The sequence below is a fragment of the Abramis brama genome (assembly GCF_963993115.1).
Source record: "Abramis brama genome assembly, chromosome: 1".
NCBI lineage: Eukaryota > Metazoa > Chordata > Actinopteri > Cypriniformes > Leuciscidae > Abramis > Abramis brama.
Window position 1 is genome coordinate 35257893 of NC_139963.1, and position 21861 is coordinate 35279753.

Genomic DNA, 21861 nt, shown 5'->3' on the forward strand with positions numbered 1-21861 from the left:
TCGAGTGGCACCAGCTCAGGCAACAAAGAAAGGTAAACGGAAAAAGACCGATGACGATAAACAAGCCCATCGGAGCCCATTGACTCGGTGTCAAAACTCTAGCCACATAACATTGGCTGCAGATAAAATGTCACGCACTGTGCAAAGCAACAATAGAAACCTGCTAATTCACTGGCTTGTCATGTTACTGAAATAATGTACTAGCAAACCTTATTTAGCATTACACATCGCTAGAATAATTACTTACATACTGTAACGTTACCATTATATTATCTTGCTAGCTATTTATAACTTATAGAAAGAGTGCAACGTTATGAAGTTACATTACATGTATTGCAAAATACGTAATGATTTGAGGACCAAGTTTGTAGTCAAAGTATGGGCAGGCCATAGTCAATGTAAAGCATATTGTTGATGTTTTGTCCCTACCAGTGAATGTGCGATAACTGTTTATCTGCCGTCATCAGTGGCCCTGCATGTTTACTAGCCTGCGCGTTCACGGCAGGCTCCGTTGTGGGGGAGGAGCTGTGGAGGGAGGGCTGTAGCGCAGCAGAGAGCGAGGGGGAGAGACCTGTAAGCTGTGCTTGTTCGAATTTTCAGGCTAAGGCAACGTTTTCTAAAAGTTCCCTACTGCAGCTTTAAACGGTGTGCTGAAAACAGAGCTGTTTTTGACCAGGTTAAATTAGTGTTTTCTTACAATACTAATGAGAATTTTTAATTAAAGTATATTACAAACTTTTAATTTAGACCCTAAAGAATCATATTAGCTTGTACAAACATGGCATTATATGACCCCTTTAAGAGAAGGAAATGGCAATAAGTAATAGTGATTGAACTGTTATACTTATGCTTCTTAAAGGAGAAGTTCACTTTTAAAATGAAAATTCTGTCATCATATAATCACCCTCATGTTGTTTCAAACCTGTATGAATTTCTTTCTTCTGCTGAACAGAAAGGAAGATATTTAGAAGAATGTCAGTAACCAGACAGTTTTTTGGTCCCATTGACTTCCATAGTATATTTTTTTCCTACTATGGAAGTAAATGGGACCCAAAAACAGCCTGGTTACTGACATTCTTCTAAATATCTTCCTTTCTGTTCAGCAGAAGAAAGAAATTCATACAGGTTTGAAACAACATGAGGGTGATTATATGATGACAGAATTTTCATTTTAAAAGTGAACTTCTCCTTTAAGCAATAATTGTTCAAATTAATCTTTTTATGTGATATTTCAGACGTACGGTGTTTGTCAGCTTTATCAGCTGCAACTGATCAGCGTACCCTTTTTAGTCTCACTGTTGTCGTCTTGTCTTTGTCAGATCGTTGTTGATGTTTCCGTATGTGTTTCCCTGCCTGTCTCCTGTTTCCATTGTGATCTTTGTGTTCAGCACTCCTGGACATTGCACACCATCACGCTCCCAGCATCTGACCAGCTCTTAATAAAGATTTATTATTCATTTGCAATTGAATCTTCTGGTTTTCATTACACTTATAAGAACACAATTACAGGTTTTAAGGGAATTCCAACACACTCGTGGCAGTTTGTAACTTGGAGATCTGGTGATTTCATTCATACATTTTTTGTACGTGCTTCATGCTTAGGTCAACCTCTAAAAAAAAAAAAAAAAAAAACTTGTTTCCGTATGTATCACATGGCACAAATTCATATGAAAAAAGAACCTCATAAAATAGTTAACTACTCAACATTAAAAAGCCATCAGAAACAAAAATCTTATTTTAACACTTTTTTATTTTATTTTATTTTTTACACGTTTAGATTTCAGAGTTTGCACAGGTGACAATTACACATGACTGAGAGACACCAACATGTCCCTTAATACACTTTCAGACATACCGGTTGGTTGCTCAATAAGAAACTCTAATGAACAATGAAGGAATGTACAGACGGAGAGAGGTGAAGGCGTTAAAATGTGCTGAGAGAGTATGTGGGTGTGCTGAAAACAGGTTAGCAGGGGTATTTAAGAGTAAGAGCAGGACTGCAGGTGTCCGTGCTGTCAGAGATGAAGATGAAGATGATCCACAAACTCAGTGTAGCATTTATCGCCTCTCTTCTAATGATAGGTAAAACCTTTTATTGGATAATTAATGCTTTAAGATACATAATAATTCATTTTGACTAACATAACTATTACTTACGTTTATGCAACTATGTTTTATATTGCATTTACACTTTTTGTCTCCACTGAAGTTATCTGTAACTGAACTTTGTTTCTTGTTTTCTAGGGTGTGATGCACAACTGGATGGTAACCAGTCTTTCAGCAATTTAAATTGCCAAATTCCATTAAAAATGACCAATTGTTTAACTAAAGTTTGTTTTCTTTACCTTGTCTTTTGTCAGTGTGTGGCAAAGCATCTCTCAACACAAAGATAGTGGGAGGACAGGATGCAGCGGCTGGCGCTTGGCCATGGCAGGTCAGCCTTCATAGGAGCAGGGGACATTTCTGTGGTGGATCACTCATCAACAATCGATGGGTTCTGACTGCAGCGCACTGCTTTCCTGAGTAATTATCATAAACCAACCCTTGTAATTAATAATAAAAAAAATGTTTAATTAAATTGATGTGGCGAATGCTTAGCACTTCTTCTTCTACCATATTCCAGTACAACAACCGCTGGCCTAACTGTGTACCTGGGCCGACAGACACAGCAAGGAACAAATGCAAATGAGGTGTCCAGAACTGTCTCTAGAATCATAAAACACCCAAACTATGATAGTGACTCTGAAAATAACGACATCACTCTTCTGCAACTGGCTTCGCCTGTGAATTTTACTGACTTTATCAGTCCGGTCTGTCTGGCTTCCTCAAACAGTACGTTCTTCAACAAAACCTCCAGCTGGGTCACTGGATGGGGAGACACTAATACAGGCAGTACGTATTTAATTTAACTAACCTCGATTACAGTCACAGCATACTGTACTACTGCAATAGTTGATGTATATTTTATCATTTTATGTGTTTCTCAGTTCCCCTGCCTTCAACAAAACCTCTACAGGAAGTGCAAGTGCCTATTGTTGGAAACAGGCAGTGTAAGTGTCTTTATGGTGTCTCAAAAATCACAGACAACATGATATGTGCTGGACTATTGGAAGGGGGCAAAGACTCCTGTCAGGTAACAACTCCCATTCTTCTGTTTGTGTTACTTCATATAGTTTTAATGGGCTGCTAATATTCTACAAAGTGTATATAGTTATAATTAAGAATAAGTGAGGGGTCTCTAAACTAAAACTTTCAAATAAACTGATAATGTAAGGGTTGAACTTTGACTAATGTAAGGGTATTCAACCTAGTGAATCAAGCAGAAATGTAATATTTATACACAAACCAGTTATCCAGTTTAGTTTTATTCAGAATAAATAAATATAATTGCTAATGTTTGTACTGTAATGAAGAAGACGTAAGATTGTTTTGGGGGTTTTGAAACTTTTTAATGCCAAGGGCCCCCAAATAGTATGATCCCCTTCCGAAGGCAGCTATACATTTTAATTTTTTTCATAAAAGACACGTGAGCTGTGAGAAACACTGTGGTATAAAGGCAACATGTTGTTTGCTAAATTAAATAATTGTATTTTATACTGCTAGGTGAAATTAACTCATAATTGAAAATTGTGCTTTTCACAATTCTGGCAACTGAACAATGAAGAAGGTTACAGATGAACAGATAATGATGATTCCCCATTCCTAAAATATCAATACAGCTTTATATAGTTTAGAATTAAAATATACTGTATATAGTTAAAATATTATCTGGAAAATATTAACTTTTTACTTCCATTTTGTAAAATCTTTTTTCCCCTCATATTTTTTTTATGGACCCCCTAGAATCTTCTTTATTTTATTTATTTTAAACCCCTGGTATAGACATACATGTGTGTGGTCATGTTGTAGTTTTCATGTGACAAGTCTTCCAACCATAACAGTATAATTTTCAATGATGAGTGTTGATCGTCCATAAAAAGAGAAGCACTAAAATCTTCAGGACATTTCCTAACATAAGTTTAACTTGATGCTTTTAAACATGCAATCACAAGGAAGTCATCTTCCCATTATTCATTCATATTATAAATTACAGCTGTGAACTACAACTGGTGTAGATGTGTAGAACAGGTTACTTGGCATGTCACTAACCTGTTCTTCATCCTACAGGGTGACTCTGGTGGTCCTATGGTCAGCAAGCAGGGTTCGGTCTGGATCCAGTCTGGAATTGTGAGTTTTGGCAATGGTTGTGCTTTGCGCAATTTCCCTGGTGTGTATGCCAGAGTGTCTATGTACCAGAACTGGATCAATGAGCAAATCACCACCAACCAGCCAGGCTTCATTACGTTCACCTCCAATGGTACTGACGGTGACCTGAGCATCAGCTGTGCTGGTGTGCCTGCCATCCCGACGACTACTGCCCCTACAACTACACCTGTCCCACGTAAGGTTCCTTCAAGTTATAAGATCCTGAAAAAACATGCATGCATTGTTCACTTGGTAACTTGTCCAAGGACTTTTGTGCATTGTAGCAACAATGGGTTGTACATTAATATTAATATTAGCTCAAATGATCTATAGGGAATTTTAATAATTAATCATGAATATGATTAATATTTTGTATGTTACAGTTAAATTAATTTATCGCAGCTGAACTAGATTGATATATGAATGATTACCATAACGGGTTATGGTTCGTCATTAATACATCAAATAGTCTTATTTCAGCTCGAAGTAATGGGATAACTTTAATGGAATTAATTTAGTTATCAAACAATCTGTTTTGAACGTAAGATTAACTTAATTCTCAAGGAAAATTATCCTTCTTACAAACACGAGAAAGAGTATCTTTTCCAGGCCTTGAAAAGACAACTTTCTATGTTTGTAAAATTAGCTTACTTAAATCGTACCAAGATAAAGCATATAGCTAAGATCGAACATTTCAGGGACTAAGTAACATGGGCAATTAAAACAGAGTCAGTCAAGGACATATGGAATTTAATAATTAGACTAATACTACATTGAAACTACGAGTATACACAGAGTAAATACATATTTACAACAGAAACATACGGATGAAAACATTACAAGACCAAACGGATAACAGATGAGAGAGGGAGAGGATGAAAGGGAGAAAGTGAAACTAAAGTTCAGGATGAGAGAGATCACCGAGATGATCTCTGCATGGCAAAATCACAGGCAACCTTTTGAGAGACAGCAAGGAATCAAATCACATTAAAAGTTCAATAAACTTATCTTGCAAAATGGTTCTCTTTGTTGCTGAAGAACGCAGAGTTCATGCGTGTGTCCTAAGACCAGCGTGCGTGTGTTTCTTTAAGAAAGCAGGGCTCGTGCTCTCGTGTCTTCTGGTGAGCGCGGTAGCGGGGTTTTCGAAAGAGTCTTTCTCTTTGAGTTGAAGTTGTCTGCTGCGTTTGCTTCGTGGAGTCCGAAGACGAAAATAAAGAAAAGACTTAAAGAAAATTGAAAACGCTCCCAAAGGGAGCCATAAGGTCTTCTCGCTGACGAGGCGGGTTCGTGAAAATGCAGGAACAAAACAAGACGAAAGGAAAATACAGAACAGAACTCAGCGGAACGCGGAGTGTAACCGCTTTTCTAGGGCACAGGAATTTCACTCCTCCCTGGGCTTGAGCCAATTGGAACGCGAAATTCCAGGCGGGAGAAAAGTTCTTTGTCTCACTATGAGTTTGATTTGCATGTTTTATGGCAGTCTTAGGATCATGCCATTTCTACATTAAACAATTATAACTGCAGTAAAATGCATTTTATCATAATTTGGTATCCATATCTTTCCTACGGGTATATGGAGGTTTAATTCAAGATCAAATTTGGTATGTTTAAAAGCTACGGCCTAGAAGTACCTTCTTACTCTGTAAGATAAGTATTAAAAGTTCGATTAACAAACTGGGAATAAGACTAACCTAAAATGTGATGTGCATTTACAAGTGGGAATGAAAATTGGACTTTAAAAAGACCACATGACATATACCTATGAATTCGCAACAGTGTGCACCTCTGAAACATTATTCCTTTAAGGTTTACAAGAATACAAAAACATATCACAGAGAAGAACAATCGTGGAAAAGAGAAATTACATTCAGGTTTGCATATTTCTTCAATGGTTATACATATAAAATATCTAGGATGAACACTTTAATTCTGCTCCTCTGCCAGAATCTCAGTGAGATTCCTGGGTTGTCGACATTCCGTTAGGCCATAAAACAAAGTGGGTGGGGGGAAGGCAATTCCCCTGGAGAAACATTCTTCACAAATACATTTCAAAGCTCAACACTAGAAAATCATAATTATATGATCAAACAAATTAATAAAACATGCATACAGGAAGGTCAAACCCAAATCTGAGTTACATACATTAAAACTATATTTCTATCCTGAATATCACACAGAGGATGTTTGTGTGTGTGTGTGTGTGTGTGTGTGTAAGGTTTCGTTATCTCTTTGTGGGTCCTTTTGGAAGCTCCCCACAGGGAATAAGGAATGTTGTTTCCAGGTTTTCTGGAGTATCTCTGAGGGGCAATTAGTGTCGTAAAAGTCCATTTGCTCCAGTCTCTCTGGAGCCTGGCGTATGACTTGTAATTTCGAAGTCAGGAGGTTACAAGCTCTGATAAGCTTAGCAAAGAACGTTTTGGGCAGGAATGTGCTTAGAAAACACAGATAGTCCGAATTTGTTAATTCGGAATCAAACGAACGAATGATTCAAATAGCCCAGTCGCTACAGTCCCCCTTTTCGTCGGATGAAGTCCTCGTTAGTATAGTGGACATCATCGGACGGCAATCATCACGATGGGCAGATGACAGGTGAATCATGAGGGTCGTGTAGCAGGTGGATCATGATGGTCATGTAGCAGGTGGATCATGATGGTCGGAAGGCAGGTGGTTCTTGGAGCTGAGGATTCATGACTTGGCACCCCCTTTTCCAGGGATTCCATCTGAAACCTTTGGACACAGCTTTCGTGAGCTTGGCTGTATCGCATCTCGTTGAGTCTTCTGGACAGGATGGAGGCCAACCTAGTGTTAGGGTGTGGCTGATTAACTGCAGAGGTGCACAGCCCAATGTAGGTGGCGGTCCCGGCTTGGACCGCAGATGAAGTGTTCAGAACAGGTCGTCGAGACAGTGCTCGGAGGGCTGTGTTGAAAGGAGCAGGGTCAGTGAGTTGGGACCCCCTTTTCTCAATCCAGAGTTCCAGTCCTGGATTTAAGGTGAAGTTGAAGTTCTTGGAGGATGGGAGTTTCAGTGCTGTCTGGTACTCTTTGCTGGGAAGCTGGGACCATGTCAGGCCATCAAGGTGTAAGATGACACCTTTCAGTACTTGAAGTCCCATTTTCTGGTTGAGCATGTTGACATGGCTGGTTGTGTCATGCTGGTCGTGAGTGACAGTGGCGGTGTGCACAGGTGTGTTAGCACGCCACCTTTCACCTGCAATCTCCGCTTGTGTGTTGGTGACTTTGCTGACCAGGGGGTGCAACCCGTAGATTTCTTCAGCGTTGTCTCTGAGTAAGGGTTTGCTAAGGCAGAGATAATGAATGTCTTTGGTCATAGTACACAGGTGCAGGTTTGGAGCTGAGTACCGTTGTGTGTCGCTGTCGTGGTAGGCCACCACGTCTGGAGGGCTTATCTTGATGTGGGTGTTGTTTTTCCAAAACCTGACCTTGACAATGTCTGTAAGTCTGTAGACTTGGCTTGACTCGATGATAGGCAGATTTAGGAGAAAACCCACTTCTCTTCTGCTCGGGATCGACGCAGAGTGAGATGGCGCTACCCAGAGAGTAGGCCAGGTGTATTTGTAGGAGGTCAGCTGGCGTGTTGATGGCGGAAGCCAGCACCGTTAGCATCAGGCTTAGTATCAGGTACGGTGGGATTACACCTGTGGCTAGGCTGTCATTGGAGGAGCTAACCTCCCACAGCATGTCTGTCGCTAGCGCTGTAACCAGCTGAGTCTGGACCAAGTCACTCTGTAAGACAGTAAACAGCGGCTTCATGGAGTTTGCGGTCTGGTTCGCTGCATTTACACTGGACGTACCAATGTTAAACAGAGTTCTGGTGGCAGCTACGACTCGGAGCAACACTCCCAGGAGCCGTCTGGAGTGGTGGTTGGTGCTTAGGAGTCCTGATTGTGCGACAGTCGCTTTCTCAAGTTGGTTGAACATGTGTTCGACCTTGGCCTCGGCATGAGAGAGGGAGTCCTCTGTCCGTCGGGCACTTGTCCAGATGTATTGGGCTACGGAGCTGGGGTAGTGTGCTCTGTAGACCGGGCAGGGCTGGATGAGTCGAACATGCATTTGCTGGGGGTAGGTCCTGCCGTCGGTGATCTGGAGTCTCAGTTGTTCTCTCAGTGGCAGCTGTCCTCTGGTTGGCTGACAGTACAGCATGGCGAACCACAGCAGCAACCTGGTACAGACAACAGGGAGAGAGAGAGAGAAAGGGGAGGAAGAAGCCAGCAAGGATTGTCTTTGATTGGACAGGGCAGTCTTTTTACTTCGTGGGCGGCGACTGGGTTTAGTTCGCCTTGGCCCATGTTTTGCCACATCTTGCTGTCGGCTTGTCGCTTGCTTCAGTGTCTCGTCAGTGTCTCTGGTGCTGCTGTGTGTAGCACATGATGCGTTATAGACGAACATTAGCAGTTTACCCCCCTTTGTGCGCCGTGGCATTACAAGCCTTGGCATTGTGATGTCAATCGGTGCACAACTCAGAATGTTTTTCTGTTCACGCAGCATGTGCGTTGTGTCATGCACTGGTCTGAGGCACTGGTTGTCAGTGAGGTCAGACGGCGTGTGAGGGTGGATAAGGAAAGTCTTTATGTAGGTGACAGAAGCCGGAATGTCCGTTATGTTTGTCTTTGTAAACACCGGAGCCAGCGTAAGCGGCTCTGAGGTAGGTAGATGAGCTCGTAAAGGTCTTATGCTGTGTGTAATCTTCACTTTCTTTAGGGTGGGTGGGTGGGTTGAAAGTGACCACAGCTTGTTGTTTAGTGCGCCAGGCTTGGCGATGGCTTGAGTGAGGTCATGTCGCTGCAGGTGAGTCATGACCTTGAAGCAGCAGGTGTCAAAGTCTTTGGTGGGCTGTAAGGTGCAGGGTAGCACAGTTGAACCTTGACTTGGTGCTGAGTCCGTGTCTTCATGGCTGGCTGTGAGAGTTCCCGTGAACTCTGTGACCGTTGTGACCTGACCGTCTGGCTGTGACTGGAGGGGGCAAAGTTCTCGTACTTGAGCCCAGACTTTGAGCTGTTTCAAGTCCAGTAACGGTTCAAAACGATCTAGAAGGTCTCTGCCGATGAGGAACGGAAAAGTGTCCATTTTTGAGATGAACACGGGATGGACTAGACTCAAAGGACCAATTGTCAGGTGAATGTGGGCTACCTGTTCGAGCCGGATGTCATGTTGACTGTATGACTGTACGTTCAGTTCACAAGTTTGAGGTGTAAGAGTTCGGTCTTGTCTCTTAGCTTCAAATTGGAGTCTTTGGAACAGTTGATTTGAGATCACCGTAATGTCCGATCCTGTGTCTATCAGGGCTTCCATGCTGACTTCCTTTTCCAACGTGATGTTCAGGTAGAGTTTTTGGGCCACCCCCTTTTTGATCAGGTTGCCCAAAAACATTGGCATCGGGACAGGTGTAACGGTCGTTGGGTGGTTAGGACCGGTCTCGTGTAGCTTGCTGTGGAGGCAGTTAGACAGAACAGCGTTTCCTGGTACCTTGGTATTTTGGTACCTGGTGTGAGGAAGTGTGCCGTCTCGTTCAGGGTGTGCAGCTGTCAGCTGTGGAGCTTTGGTGATGTTGTCACCTTGTGATGTGACAGTTAGCTCTGTGGTCTGTGGATGATGAGCAGTGTTCGAGGTGCTTGGCTCAGTCAGATGGCGGACAGACGGTTTGGTTTCAGTTCTTATGCTTAGGCATAAGATGTCTGGCTCGTCCTTGTTGTCTTTCTTGCAACGTTTCTGGTGAAGAAGCTCTTTCAGCACCCTTAGGATCTCTGCTGTTTCAGACGTGGCTGCACTGTGGTTATCTGATGTGCGCTCAGGCTTGAGCTTACCAGTGTCGTGTCGAGAGTGGTTCCACTCTCTGTCGGGGCTTGTTGTCCTGGACGGTGGAGATCGGCTCTTCTTGGGTCGCCGGCCGGCTTCCCGGAATCTTTCAGAGCGCTCGCTCTGGTGCTTTGGACGAGCACCACCGCGATTGTGTTGCCCTCTGCTGGTTTGGAACGGTTGTGACTCTCTGTAAAAATGTCTGTGACTGTGGTGTTGTGGGACACCCTCTAAAGTCAGTTTTGAACAGTGTTCAGAGACAGAATAGATTGTGGGGTTTTTCACAGTCTTTTCAGAAATAGTCTTTTGCTTGGTGTAAGCTTTATGGGCTAAGTCACGCAGCTGTTGTGTAGACATGCTACGTGGGCACGCGGCCACGCCCAAATGGTAACTTAAAGTAGGATGTAGGTTTCTGAGGAACAGAGTTTTAAAGTTGATGTCCTGTTCCATCCCGGGCTCATTCCGGGCTCCGAAAAAGGCTTGTCGGAGTCGGTTGTAGTAGATCTGGGGGTGTTCACGCCGACCTTGCTTGAGGTCTACAGCAGCGATGAAGCCTTGATCGGAGTCTGGATCAGAGAATTCACGGATCAAAGCTTGCCGTAATTGTTGGAAGTCCGTTTTGACAGCCTCAGTTTGACGGTCTAGGAAGCTACGAACATCACTGCTAGCCGTTATTCTTAACAGATACAAATTGTCCCAAGCTGTCACGTTGGCGACAGTTTGCAAGTGAAAGTCAATGTCTTTTAAATAAGCATGAATGTCACAACCTTCTGCAGAATCTGGATCGAACATAGGAATGTTTCGAGCTAGCTTGTCAAGTTCTCGGGGGGTCGTGCCGTGGTTAGTGGCATGGGTTGTCTGAAAGGGTCCTCCCCCTTTTGCTGCTGACAGGTGTTCTTGAAAGCTGGCTGGTGATATCTTGAGCCGTGGGCTTACATCTCCCTTTTCAGCTCTGGTTTCTTGGCTGAAAGGGTTGGGGTGGCTGGCCGGGAGAAACTCTGTGATGTGTGTTTCTCCGTTCCAGCCACTCTGCAGTCTGTAAGAATGTCTCAGTTCTGCATGAACAGTGTCAAGTTCATCTTGGAGCTCGTCTCTCTGCAGAGTAAGCTCGCCGATTTTAGCTCGGGCCGTTTGCAAATGTTTCTCGCAGGCCCTGGCTTTTGCTTCTGCTTCTTTTAGTTCAGTCTCGGCTCTCTCTAGGAGAGCGTCACTTTGTTGGAGTTTTTCGTCAAGGTTTTTTCTGGTTTCTCTCTCCAACTGTTCTCTTTGGTCTGTGTCGAGGCGCAGATCTTGCAGGGCATTTCGAAGTCTTTCTACTTCTTTCTGTAGCTCTGGATCTGTGGCGTCCTCTTTCTCGCGCTGGTACTGGGTTTCGAGGAGGAGCTGATCAAGGCGACTTTGGGTTCGGGCCTGGTCCTTCCGGGCCTCCTCCGCTTGAAGCTTAAGCGTTATGGCTTGCTGCTCCAGGTCGATGTTGCGCCGTTCGCTGAGCCTCGCCTGGGCGACGGCGTTGTGGGTGACGCTGCTGACGATCCTGGTATCTTTGTAGTTGTAGCTTCGGGTAGGATCGTGTGTTATCAGTTCGTCTAGCTCGGTGTCCAGTTGCGTTTGGCTCAGATGCTGCAGGTCACTGGCGTCCTTGGCTAAGTGCTCCCGATAGACCGCGGGACTGGATGCACGGGACATATTGGCTTCGCTGTAGGCGAGAGAAACACAGCACACACACAAAGAGACCAATGCAAGTTCGTTCTAAGGTTAATGAGCTATACTCATACGGGCTATGCCGTTTATGAGAATTTTGGGCTAACTGATGCACAGTTAGACAGTTAGCAGAGCCAATTGACTTGGGTCGAAGGACCCGAACTAGAGATTTAACAGGCAGTAGCCTCGCGGGTCAAGTGATGACACCGGCTGTTTGGTTTGTCGCTCTATTATTTAGCTTCCTTGGTGGCTCTCGTAGGTTACTTGTCTCTAGGTGAAAATGAAAGAAACAAATCACAACCGAACAAAGGATAGAAAAGACTGAGGTAAAACAAAACACTAGTGATGACTAGGTCTGAAATTAAATAAACAGAATAGTAACACAGTACGTGTTCAAGAGGATAAAGAGACCTAAGCTATTACCACTGCTAGGGTTTAGGATAGGGCCAACAGGTGAGTGGGGCTATCGGGGTAGAAAACCTAGGAAGATGGTGTGGCTTAGAGAAGAGATGGGCCAACACTTAAAATATCCGGGAGATATCTAGTGTTCTGTGGCTTATAGTAAGTGGAATGGGTTTTACTAAATTTAGTTTACCTGCGGTGAATTGAGGTCATTCAGGTGGAAACCAGTGGCTCGGTCAACCTCTCCGACGGTTCTCCAACACTTGACCGCAGTGCTCTCGGGCAACCTCGTCTCTCGGTACCACAGTGTGCCCACTCAAACCACTTGCGACTTTAAACACAAAGTGGCAACGCCAAGGTGTCAATCATCAGACGGCACGGAAAGATTGAGTTTTCCTCGGAACTCTCCTTTCGGAGTGGTCCTTTCAGCAGACCCCAGTTCGAGTGATTGTCTCAAAATTGCCTTGTGTGTCGCTGACGTTGACTTAACCTTTTGGCGGGCCAAATTGCTGATGTCGGGGTGGCGTGCCACAACCGGAGGTACGAGATTCGGAAGAGTCCGAGACACACGGCCAGTGCCAGGTAGCGTCGGACAGATGACCTCGCTCGCGGAAACCAACCCGAGATGACTGCAACTCACCACAGTGCTCTAGTGAATGCCACCTATAAATACACAAAGGATAAACAAATGAAACTTAAAGTGAATTAAGGCTAGTTTGTTTAAACCAAATGGATTAGTTATTTATGTGGCAATAAGAGTCAAAGGTTTTACTAAATAATAATAAACAAAAGGAGATTATGATAATGTTACTTATCAAAATGACCTAACCCAAGAGAGAGAAGGAAAAGAATAACAGTAGAAATAAAATAATAGAATAAAAATAACAATTTAAAAATAAAATCAAAATGTAATGACAGGATGAACCCAGGAGAAGAGGCAGGCCGCAGTAGTGGGTTTTCACCACAAGGGGGCGTGCTCCCTCTCTGTGCTTAACCTGGCAAACAGAGAACTTAATTCAAATCAAAAATTCAAAACTTGTTTAAATTAAAATTTTAAATAAGCATGTAAGGAAATGTGAAAATCAGAATGATATCTTATAATAATCCAGATACAATAAAGTATCAGTCCTATTTATAAAAATAATCAGGAGAGAAATACGATAAAAGAGTGAAAGGAGGAAAATAGTGATGCCGACTTAGTATCCACAAGGCCACACGATGGTGCTGTTTCCTCCAAGTGGATATCAGTGGCTGAATACACAACTCAATTTAAATTTAAAATTCAAACGTTTAAATCAAATTTAAATGAACATGTAAAGAAAATGTAAAAGGAGAACTGGTAACAGTGCCATAACTATAAAATAAATCAAAATAGAAAAGTGGAAATAAACAATTCCTGACAGGATTTGAAGAGAGAGAAAAGAGAGCTGAGTGAACCGACCTAGCGGGAGGCGGCCACTAGGTGCCGTTGTTTCCTCTAAGGGAATGGCTGGGATTTAATCTAAGTTTTAATTCAAATCTAGTTTGAACCAAACTCAGAGTAAATGTATCAGTCAAAAGCAGGAAAATTGTGTAACACAAAATAATATTCGCACGAGCAAAGCTGTAAATGCGAATAGTTATTTAGAGTTTAAACATTAATTCACAGGGAAATGAATTCAGCCGTAAAGAGAGCGTTATCTGATAACTGGCCACGAGGTGGCGTAATTGTGCTCATGCAGGCTGACGTCAGTGGGAGTGGTGCTGACGTCGGATGACTCGGTGGGGCGCGTAATTTGAGAACTGCCACACACCTAAAGGCTGTTGGTCAGTGGAGTGTTTCAACAATTGAGACTGCAAATTTTTATCTTAGAATCACTATACATTTGGGTTCGTTTTGCGCTCGGTTGCATGCGAAAAATGACGCGAGTTTCACAACATGTGACTAACAGGGATTACACGTCTATTTAATTACACATTGTACATGAAACGGTTTAAATAAAACAGGAATTATCATCTGTTTTAATTAATAACTGAACAAACAGGAATTAAACTTCTGTTTTAATTACACATTGTACATGAAACGGTTTAAATAAAACAGGAATTATCGTCTGTCTTAATTAATAACTGAACAAACAGGAATTAAACTTCTGTTTTAATTACACATTGTACATGAAACGGTTTAAATAAAACAGGAATTATCGTCTGTTTTAATTAAACTGAACAAACAGAAAGTATCGCATCTGTTTAGTTAATAGAGCTGTGAGCAAAACAGGAATTATCCGTCTGTTTAACTAATACAGCTGCGAACAACAGGAATTATCCGTCTGTTGTTATAAATTTAGATTTTCCTTAAATCTAACAAAGCTCCAATTTACAAATCTATCATCAAACCTGTGTTGTTTATATGATTTTTGATTTGCGTAGGTTCACAGTGAGTAGCTAAGTCACTGAGTAACCCACAGGAGAAATCGTCTTAGCTGGACATTATTGGACTAACCATAACTTCAACTAGCGATAATTTATTCAGGCCTTACTTATACTGCTGAGGGGGGGAAACTCGCCCCGATCAGACTTACGTCTCGCACTAGAAAGAGATTCCTTCGTCTTAATAGGCGGTTTATTAATATCAACATGTACACTGCAAAGAGTTTTGTTTCGTCTTTACAGGCACAGGTTCATATGGACTGCAGTCTACTCACATTTAACAGTGTTAAAATTTGTCTAGTCATATTTTAGCAACTTGTTAAAAATGTAACGTTGCTGACTTCGGCTTTTTGCCTTGGTCAGTTAGAAGTGAGTTCGCGTTTGCGACTTATCTCACAAATTCATAATTTCATAATGCGCAAAAATTATTAATAACCATATAAACAGATTGAAACTGAATATTGCCCATAACAAAGTTTGAAATGCCCGCATTCTCCACCAACTGTAGCAACAATGGGTTGTACATTAATATTAATATTAGCTCAAATGATCTATAGGGAATTTTAATAATTAATCATGAATATGATTAATATTTTGTATGTTACAGTTAAATTAATTTATCGCAGCTGAACTAGATTGATATATGAATGATTACCATAACGGGTTATGGTTCGTCATTAATACATCAAATAGTCTTATTTCAGCTCGAAGTAATGGGATAACTTTAATGGAATTAATTTAGTTATCAAACAATCTGTTTTGAACGTAAGATTAACTTAATTCTCAAGGAAAATTATCCTTCTTACAAACACGAGAAAGAGTATCTTTTCCAGGCCTTGAAAAGACAACTTTCTATGTTTGTAAAATTAGCTTACTTAAATCGTACCAAGATAAAGCATATAGCTAAGATCGAACATTTCAGGGACTAAGTAACATGGGCAATTAAAACAGAGTCAGTCAAGGACATATGGAATTTAATAATTAGACTAATACTACATTGAAACTACGAGTATACACAGAGTAAATACATATTTACAACAGAAACATACGGATGAAAACATTACAAGACCAAACGGATAACAGATGAGAGAGGGAGAGGATGAAAGGGAGAAAGTGAAACTAAAGTTCAGGATGAGAGAGATCACCGAGATGATCTCTGCATGGCAAAATCACAGGCAACCTTTTGAGAGACAGCAAGGAATCAAATCACATTAAAAGTTCAATAAACTTATCTTGCAAAATGGTTCTCTTTGTTGCTGAAGAACGCAGAGTTCATGCGTGTGTCCTAAGACCAGCGTGCGTGTGTTTCTTTAAGAAAGCAGGGCTCGTGCTCTCGTGTCTTCTGGTGAGCGCGGTAGCGGGGTTTTCGAAAGAGTCTTTCTCTTTGAGTTGAAGTTGTCTGCTGCGTTTGCTTCGTGGAGTCCGAAGACGAAAATAAAGAAAAGACTTAAAGAAAATTGAAAACGCTCCCAAAGGGAGCCATAAGGTCTTCTCGCTGACGAGGCGGGTTCGTGAAAATGCAGGAACAAAACAAGACGAAAGGAAAATACAGAACAGAACTCAGCGGAACGCGGAGTGTAACCGCTTTTCTAGGGCACAGGAATTTCACTCCTCCCTGGGCTTGAGCCAATTGGAACGCGAAATTCCAGGCGGGAGAAAAGTTCTTTGTCTCACTATGAGTTTGATTTGCATGTTTTATGGCAGTCTTAGGATCATGCCATTTCTACATTAAACAATTATAACTGCAGTAAAATGCATTTTATCATAATTTGGTATCCATATCTTTCCTACGGGTATATGGAGGTTTAATTCAAGATCAAATTTGGTATGTTTAAAAGCTACGGCCTAGAAGTACCTTCTTACTCTGTAAGATAAGTATTAAAAGTTCGATTAACAAACTGGGAATAAGACTAACCTAAAATGTGATGTGCATTTACAAGTGGGAATGAAAATTGGACTTTAAAAAGACCACATGACATATACCTATGAATTCGCAACAGTGTGCACCTCTGAAACATTATTCCTTTAAGGTTTACAAGAATACAAAAACATATCACAGAGAAGAACAATCGTGGAAAAGAGAAATTACATTCAGGTTTGCATATTTCTTCAATGGTTATACATATAAAATATCTAGGATGAACACTTTAATTCTGCTCCTCTGCCAGAATCTCAGTGAGATTCCTGGGTTGTCGACATTCCGTTAGGCCATAAAACAAAGTGGGTGGGGGGAAGGCAATTCCCCTGGAGAAACATTCTTCACAAATACATTTCAAAGCTCAACACTAGAAAATCATAATTATATGATCAAACAAATTAATAAAACATGCATACAGGAAGGTCAAACCCAAATCTGAGTTACATACATTAAAACTATATTTCTATCCTGAATATCACACAGAGGATGTTTGTGTGTGTGTGTGTGTGTGTGTGTGTAAGGTTTCGTTATCTCTTTGTGGGTCCTTTTGGAAGCTCCCCACAGGGAATAAGGAATGTTGTTTCCAGGTTTTCTGGAGTATCTCTGAGGGGCAATTAGTGTCGTAAAAGTCCATTTGCTCCAGTCTCTCTGGAGCCTGGCGTATGACTTGTAATTTCGAAGTCAGGAGGTTACAAGCTCTGATAAGCTTAGCAAAGAACGTTTTGGGCAGGAATGTGCTTAGAAAACACAGATAGTCCGAATTTGTTAATTCGGAATCAAACGAACGAATGATTCAAATAGCCCAGTCGCTACAGCATTAAAAGTGTGCTTGATTTCAAAGTTTTTTACTTAAATTCAGGTAAACACATATATTACTAGTGAATGAAATTCATGTAGTCGATCAGTCAACGAGCGACGGCTCGTGGTTCCATCACAGAGAGCTACAAAATCACTTTCCAGAACATTCTCATTCCCGGATCCATGCTGGTGGAATGCTCTCCCCACCCTCATCCGGAATGCAGAATGCCTGGTAACATTCAAAAGACAACTGAAAACTCATCTCTTCCGTGAGCACTTAACCTCATAAAATCTAAAAAAATGTAATCCTATCTTATCGGGCTTATGCTACTCTGAGCAATGCCTGAACTTTGTATTTTTAGCACTTCTTGCGTTGTTTTTGCCTCTTCACGATGACTCGCTTAATTTAGTCCTAAATTGTAAGTCGCTTTGGACAAAAGCATCTGCTAAATGACTGGGTTTCCCGAAACCTAGTGCTAAAAGAGTCTGCTAAATGGCTGGGTTTCCCGAAACCTTCTTAACGCTACGTAGTTCTTAAGTTACACCTTAAGCTGTACCTTATCGTTAATACGTGTTTCCCAAAACGTTCTTAGTTAAGTATACCTTCTGGAAGTCATACGTTCGGAAGGTTGGTCTGGACCACTCTTAGCTTTACCTTATCACTGTTGCAGGTCTATATGAAAATAATTCTGAAGTTTTAATACACCCAGACAGTGTTCAATTAGGCGGATTCAAATGTTTTCATGCAAAGAATAAAATTGTCAATCACACTGATTGTTGTTAGAATTTTAATTATATTATTATTATATATTATATTATTAATTTAATAAAAGAGCCAGTGAAAGCATAGGCTACTGTCAGTTAAGTCCTATTCGGACGCTAATATTGTTTCTCATGGGCTCGTCCGGTATTTTAAACATTTACAGGAAAGTAAAATGAAAGTTGTTGTCAAGGGAATCACATGACAAGACAGGAAATGACTGACATGAACCAACAACCAAAACTAGTAACATGTAACATGAAACATGAACATGAAATAAAACTCAAAACTAGACATGAGAATATCTGTGTTTAGTTTTTTGTCACAAGGGTATTTAGTATTTAGATTATGCAAATAAATCCCATGCAGTGTAATAAACAGCCTGGGTTTAAATAGTAAAGTGTAGTTTTCTTAAATTTAAAATGGTGGGAAATTAAATAATTATGGTGGTAAGAAAATCAGCCTTTGTAGTTTATAAAAATCTCTATAAGCAAACATTGACAAATTCATTGTAAGTGATTTATGAGATTTATGAGATTTTACACTTTTACACTTTTATAAAGTGAACACAAAAACAAGTTTAAATGTCATCTTTACCCACGTTAACTTATATCTCAGAACTCTGTCAAGCATATCAACTGTTCAGCTGAAAATCGCTGAACAGTTTCACACATTCTCTTGCTTGTCTTTCCTCAAATAAGTCTATTGTGGTCTTACCTCATAGTAAATGATATTGTGATATTTGCTTAGGTGCTGTGGTACTTTCAGGGTATAACACTACTTCAGTCCATCCCTGAGTCTGTAACTTTAAACCAGTATCATGTCAGGTTTGACATCGCATGTTCACCATTGTTTAATCAAACAAGCATAGTTTCACCTCACCCATTTCCATTTTCAGCTTCAAATAACAATCCAACCTGTGGTATTTACATACCATTCACTGTGCTGAAACTCCTTTTACATCTCTATCTTCTCAAAGGATTTTAAAATCGAACTGGGATTGGCATAAAGAATAAAGCTATGAATTCACTTTCAGGGTCTCAATGAACACCTCAAAATGCATTAATTTTGTCTGATGGTTAGATTTAGAGGTATAGGATAGAGGAAATAAGCTCAGTGTAAACAGCATGACAGAAAAACAAACCTGTGTTGATTGATATTCCTGTGAACATCGTAACTAAATGTTCTTTAGAGATTGAAAACTTGTTTATCTAACATGACTAAAGTTTTTTCCCCAGTACTGTGACATGAGATAGCTACTCCTTGTGACACCAGAAAAACAACAAATCAAGATTTTTGTGATAGGTTATGATTCACAGAGACACAGAGCTGAACTGTGCTTTAACATGCATAAAAGAAAACAGTGAAATAAACCTACTGTCATGGAGACAAAAGTACATTTTTAATTTTAATACAATAAATGCTTAAATGTTCTTAATTCAGTCAAATTGACAAAGAAAATATGTAATAAATTATGGGTGTTTGAATGAACTGTCAACATTCAGTTGCCATACATTGTCATTGTATACGATTATTGAAATTAGAGCTTACTTGCACTTTCCCATTAGCTCCCATTAACCCTTTCTCTCTCTCTCTCTTTTCTCTCCAGCGACATTGTGTGGAGGTTCTGCAGGTTCATGGCCATGGATGGCTAGTCTAGCTTCTAACGGTTATCCTATGTGTGTAGGAACTTTGGTCTCTGACCGATTCGTCATGACCTCTGCTAACTGCTTTTCCAGGTAATCAAAACAGGAAAACTTAATTTCATATGCAATCAGTGACCTAAACATAGGTTGACATAGACTTGTGAACTGACATCAATATCTCATTCTTCAGATTCATGGGTACAGATGGATGGACAGTGACCCTCAACGTTGTCCAATGGGACTGTTCCAGCAGCGTCAAGTCGGTTGGCGTGGCAAATGTCTTTTTCGACGATATTTTCGGCAATGGTGTAGCACTTGTGGAACTGTCTTTTCCGTTTTATTACGTTCCCAATGTTCCGGTTGACATGTATGATTTTAGCTTTGGCCCTGGTTCTCAATGTTCAATAGTTGGTTGGAATTCAGGATGTGAGTTTCTATAACCACTTATGCAGACTTTTTATCTCATTAAATTCAATGACATCTCAAGAATGATATTTATTTCACATTCGTTTTTCTTTCCTCGTAAGCGGACCAATCTTTTCAGGATGCCCAGACCACCATTGTAAACTGCGATCCTTCAGACATCTCACTGATCAACATCTGCACAGGGCAACTGCCTTTGAGCTTTCAGCAGGTATCTGCGGGCTTGTCTTTTGATTTTCCAGACTGAAACACATTTGAGATACTACATACCACTATGTCCAATTGTAATGTTTCCTAACAATGTTCCACTGAGTGTTTAGTATGAAGTTTGTAACGGTCTTTCTTACTCTCATTCAGATAGATAACGGCATCCCCCTGCTGTGTACAATGAATGGCATGTGGATTCAGACTGGTCTTTTGTCCATTCCCCCTGGCAGTGGCATCAACCCACAATCCTCCAACAGCACAGTCTTCATCAGGACCTCTCCCTTCTCCAGCTTCCTGACTAACACTATCAGAGAATACCCATCTATTCTGGATGGGGTGGAGTCATTCTCACCCCTCTCTCTCACCTGCATCCTGCTGCTCTCTTTCCCAGCAGTCCTCCAGGCCATTTATTAAAGCTGTTATCTGTCACTTTATCACAGAATAAACTAACAGTACATTATGGGGGCATAGGTTATTTGCTTTTGCATTAGTAATATAGCTAATGAGTTTTAAAAAATCCTGAATTTGAATAGTAATTAAGTAATTAAGGTGGAATTTTTAACAGTGTATATTCCAAATAAAACAAACTAAGAGTGTATTAACATTTAAATATTAAATAAAAAAATGTAAGCTATGAAAATGTGTCTGTATGAACACATGCATTTACTTTTTACATATACTTTTAGGATGAGTGGTATAAATATTTATACATGTGCAGGGGCGGATCTAGAAAAATATTTATGGGGTGGCGGGAGGGGGGCAGGAATTTTTGAGGGGTGGCAACATATGGCAGACGTATATACTGAATTTAATCACAGTTAAATTGGCAATAACTTTTAATTCGTTGCTGCCAATAGGGATGGGTATCGTTAAGGTTTTAACGGTATTACTACTCTTACCGATACTCCTTATCGATCCGGTACTTTAACGGTATTCTTATCGGTTCTTTTTGTTATATTAAAAAAAAAGGGGAAACAATTATTTAGAACACAATTAATATTGCTGTATATTTTGAAATGTAAAATAAATAAAACAAATAAAACATGCATGTTATGCAGAAGGGTGCAGGCTTTTGTGTTTTATATTCAGAAGACATAGGACACCAAAAACAAAGTACAAACACATGGTCAAACAAAGAAAGTATACAATTAAACAAATATACAAATTATATACCCAGTGCTTTAATTTCAGTAATGTCTACTGACATTACTGTTCAGGAGTAATATGGGCTAAAAAGACATCTAATAAAGTCAGATGTAAAATAACACTGCATAGTTTATCATAGATAGATTAAATACTTTTGTATTATTTTTTGGCTAATATTTAAAACCCAAGCATCGATGTTTTACCACAGGTTTACAATAAAAAGTGATACATTGATCATAATTAATTAATTTATGTCAAAATTGCACATTAGTCACTCAGAAATAAATTACTGTTAGGTCTATTTCACAAAAGAAAGAGGACACACTTCTTCAGTCGCGTCTGTTTCTGTTTATCTGGTAGTTACAGGGCATATTTACATCACATTTAGAAAGAAT

General features: G+C 40.5%; 1 protein-coding gene across 1 annotated transcript; it reads left to right on the top strand.

Annotated features, from left to right (window-relative positions):
* The first annotated feature begins 1980 nt into the window (after positions 1 to 1980).
* LOC311065704 (polyserase-2-like) lies at positions 1981 to 21582 on the top strand. Its single transcript, XM_084086393.1, has 10 exons — positions 1981 to 2082; positions 2245 to 2265; positions 2361 to 2523; positions 2624 to 2892; positions 2988 to 3133; positions 4168 to 4441; positions 19654 to 19783; positions 19881 to 20116; positions 20218 to 20324; positions 20471 to 21582. Exons 1-10 carry the CDS (start codon positions 2022 to 2024, stop codon positions 20732 to 20734), a joined length of 1671 nt encoding a protein of 556 aa, XP_083942519.1. The 5' UTR covers positions 1981 to 2021; the 3' UTR covers positions 20735 to 21582.
* The last annotated feature ends 279 nt before the right edge of the window (positions 21583 to 21861 follow it).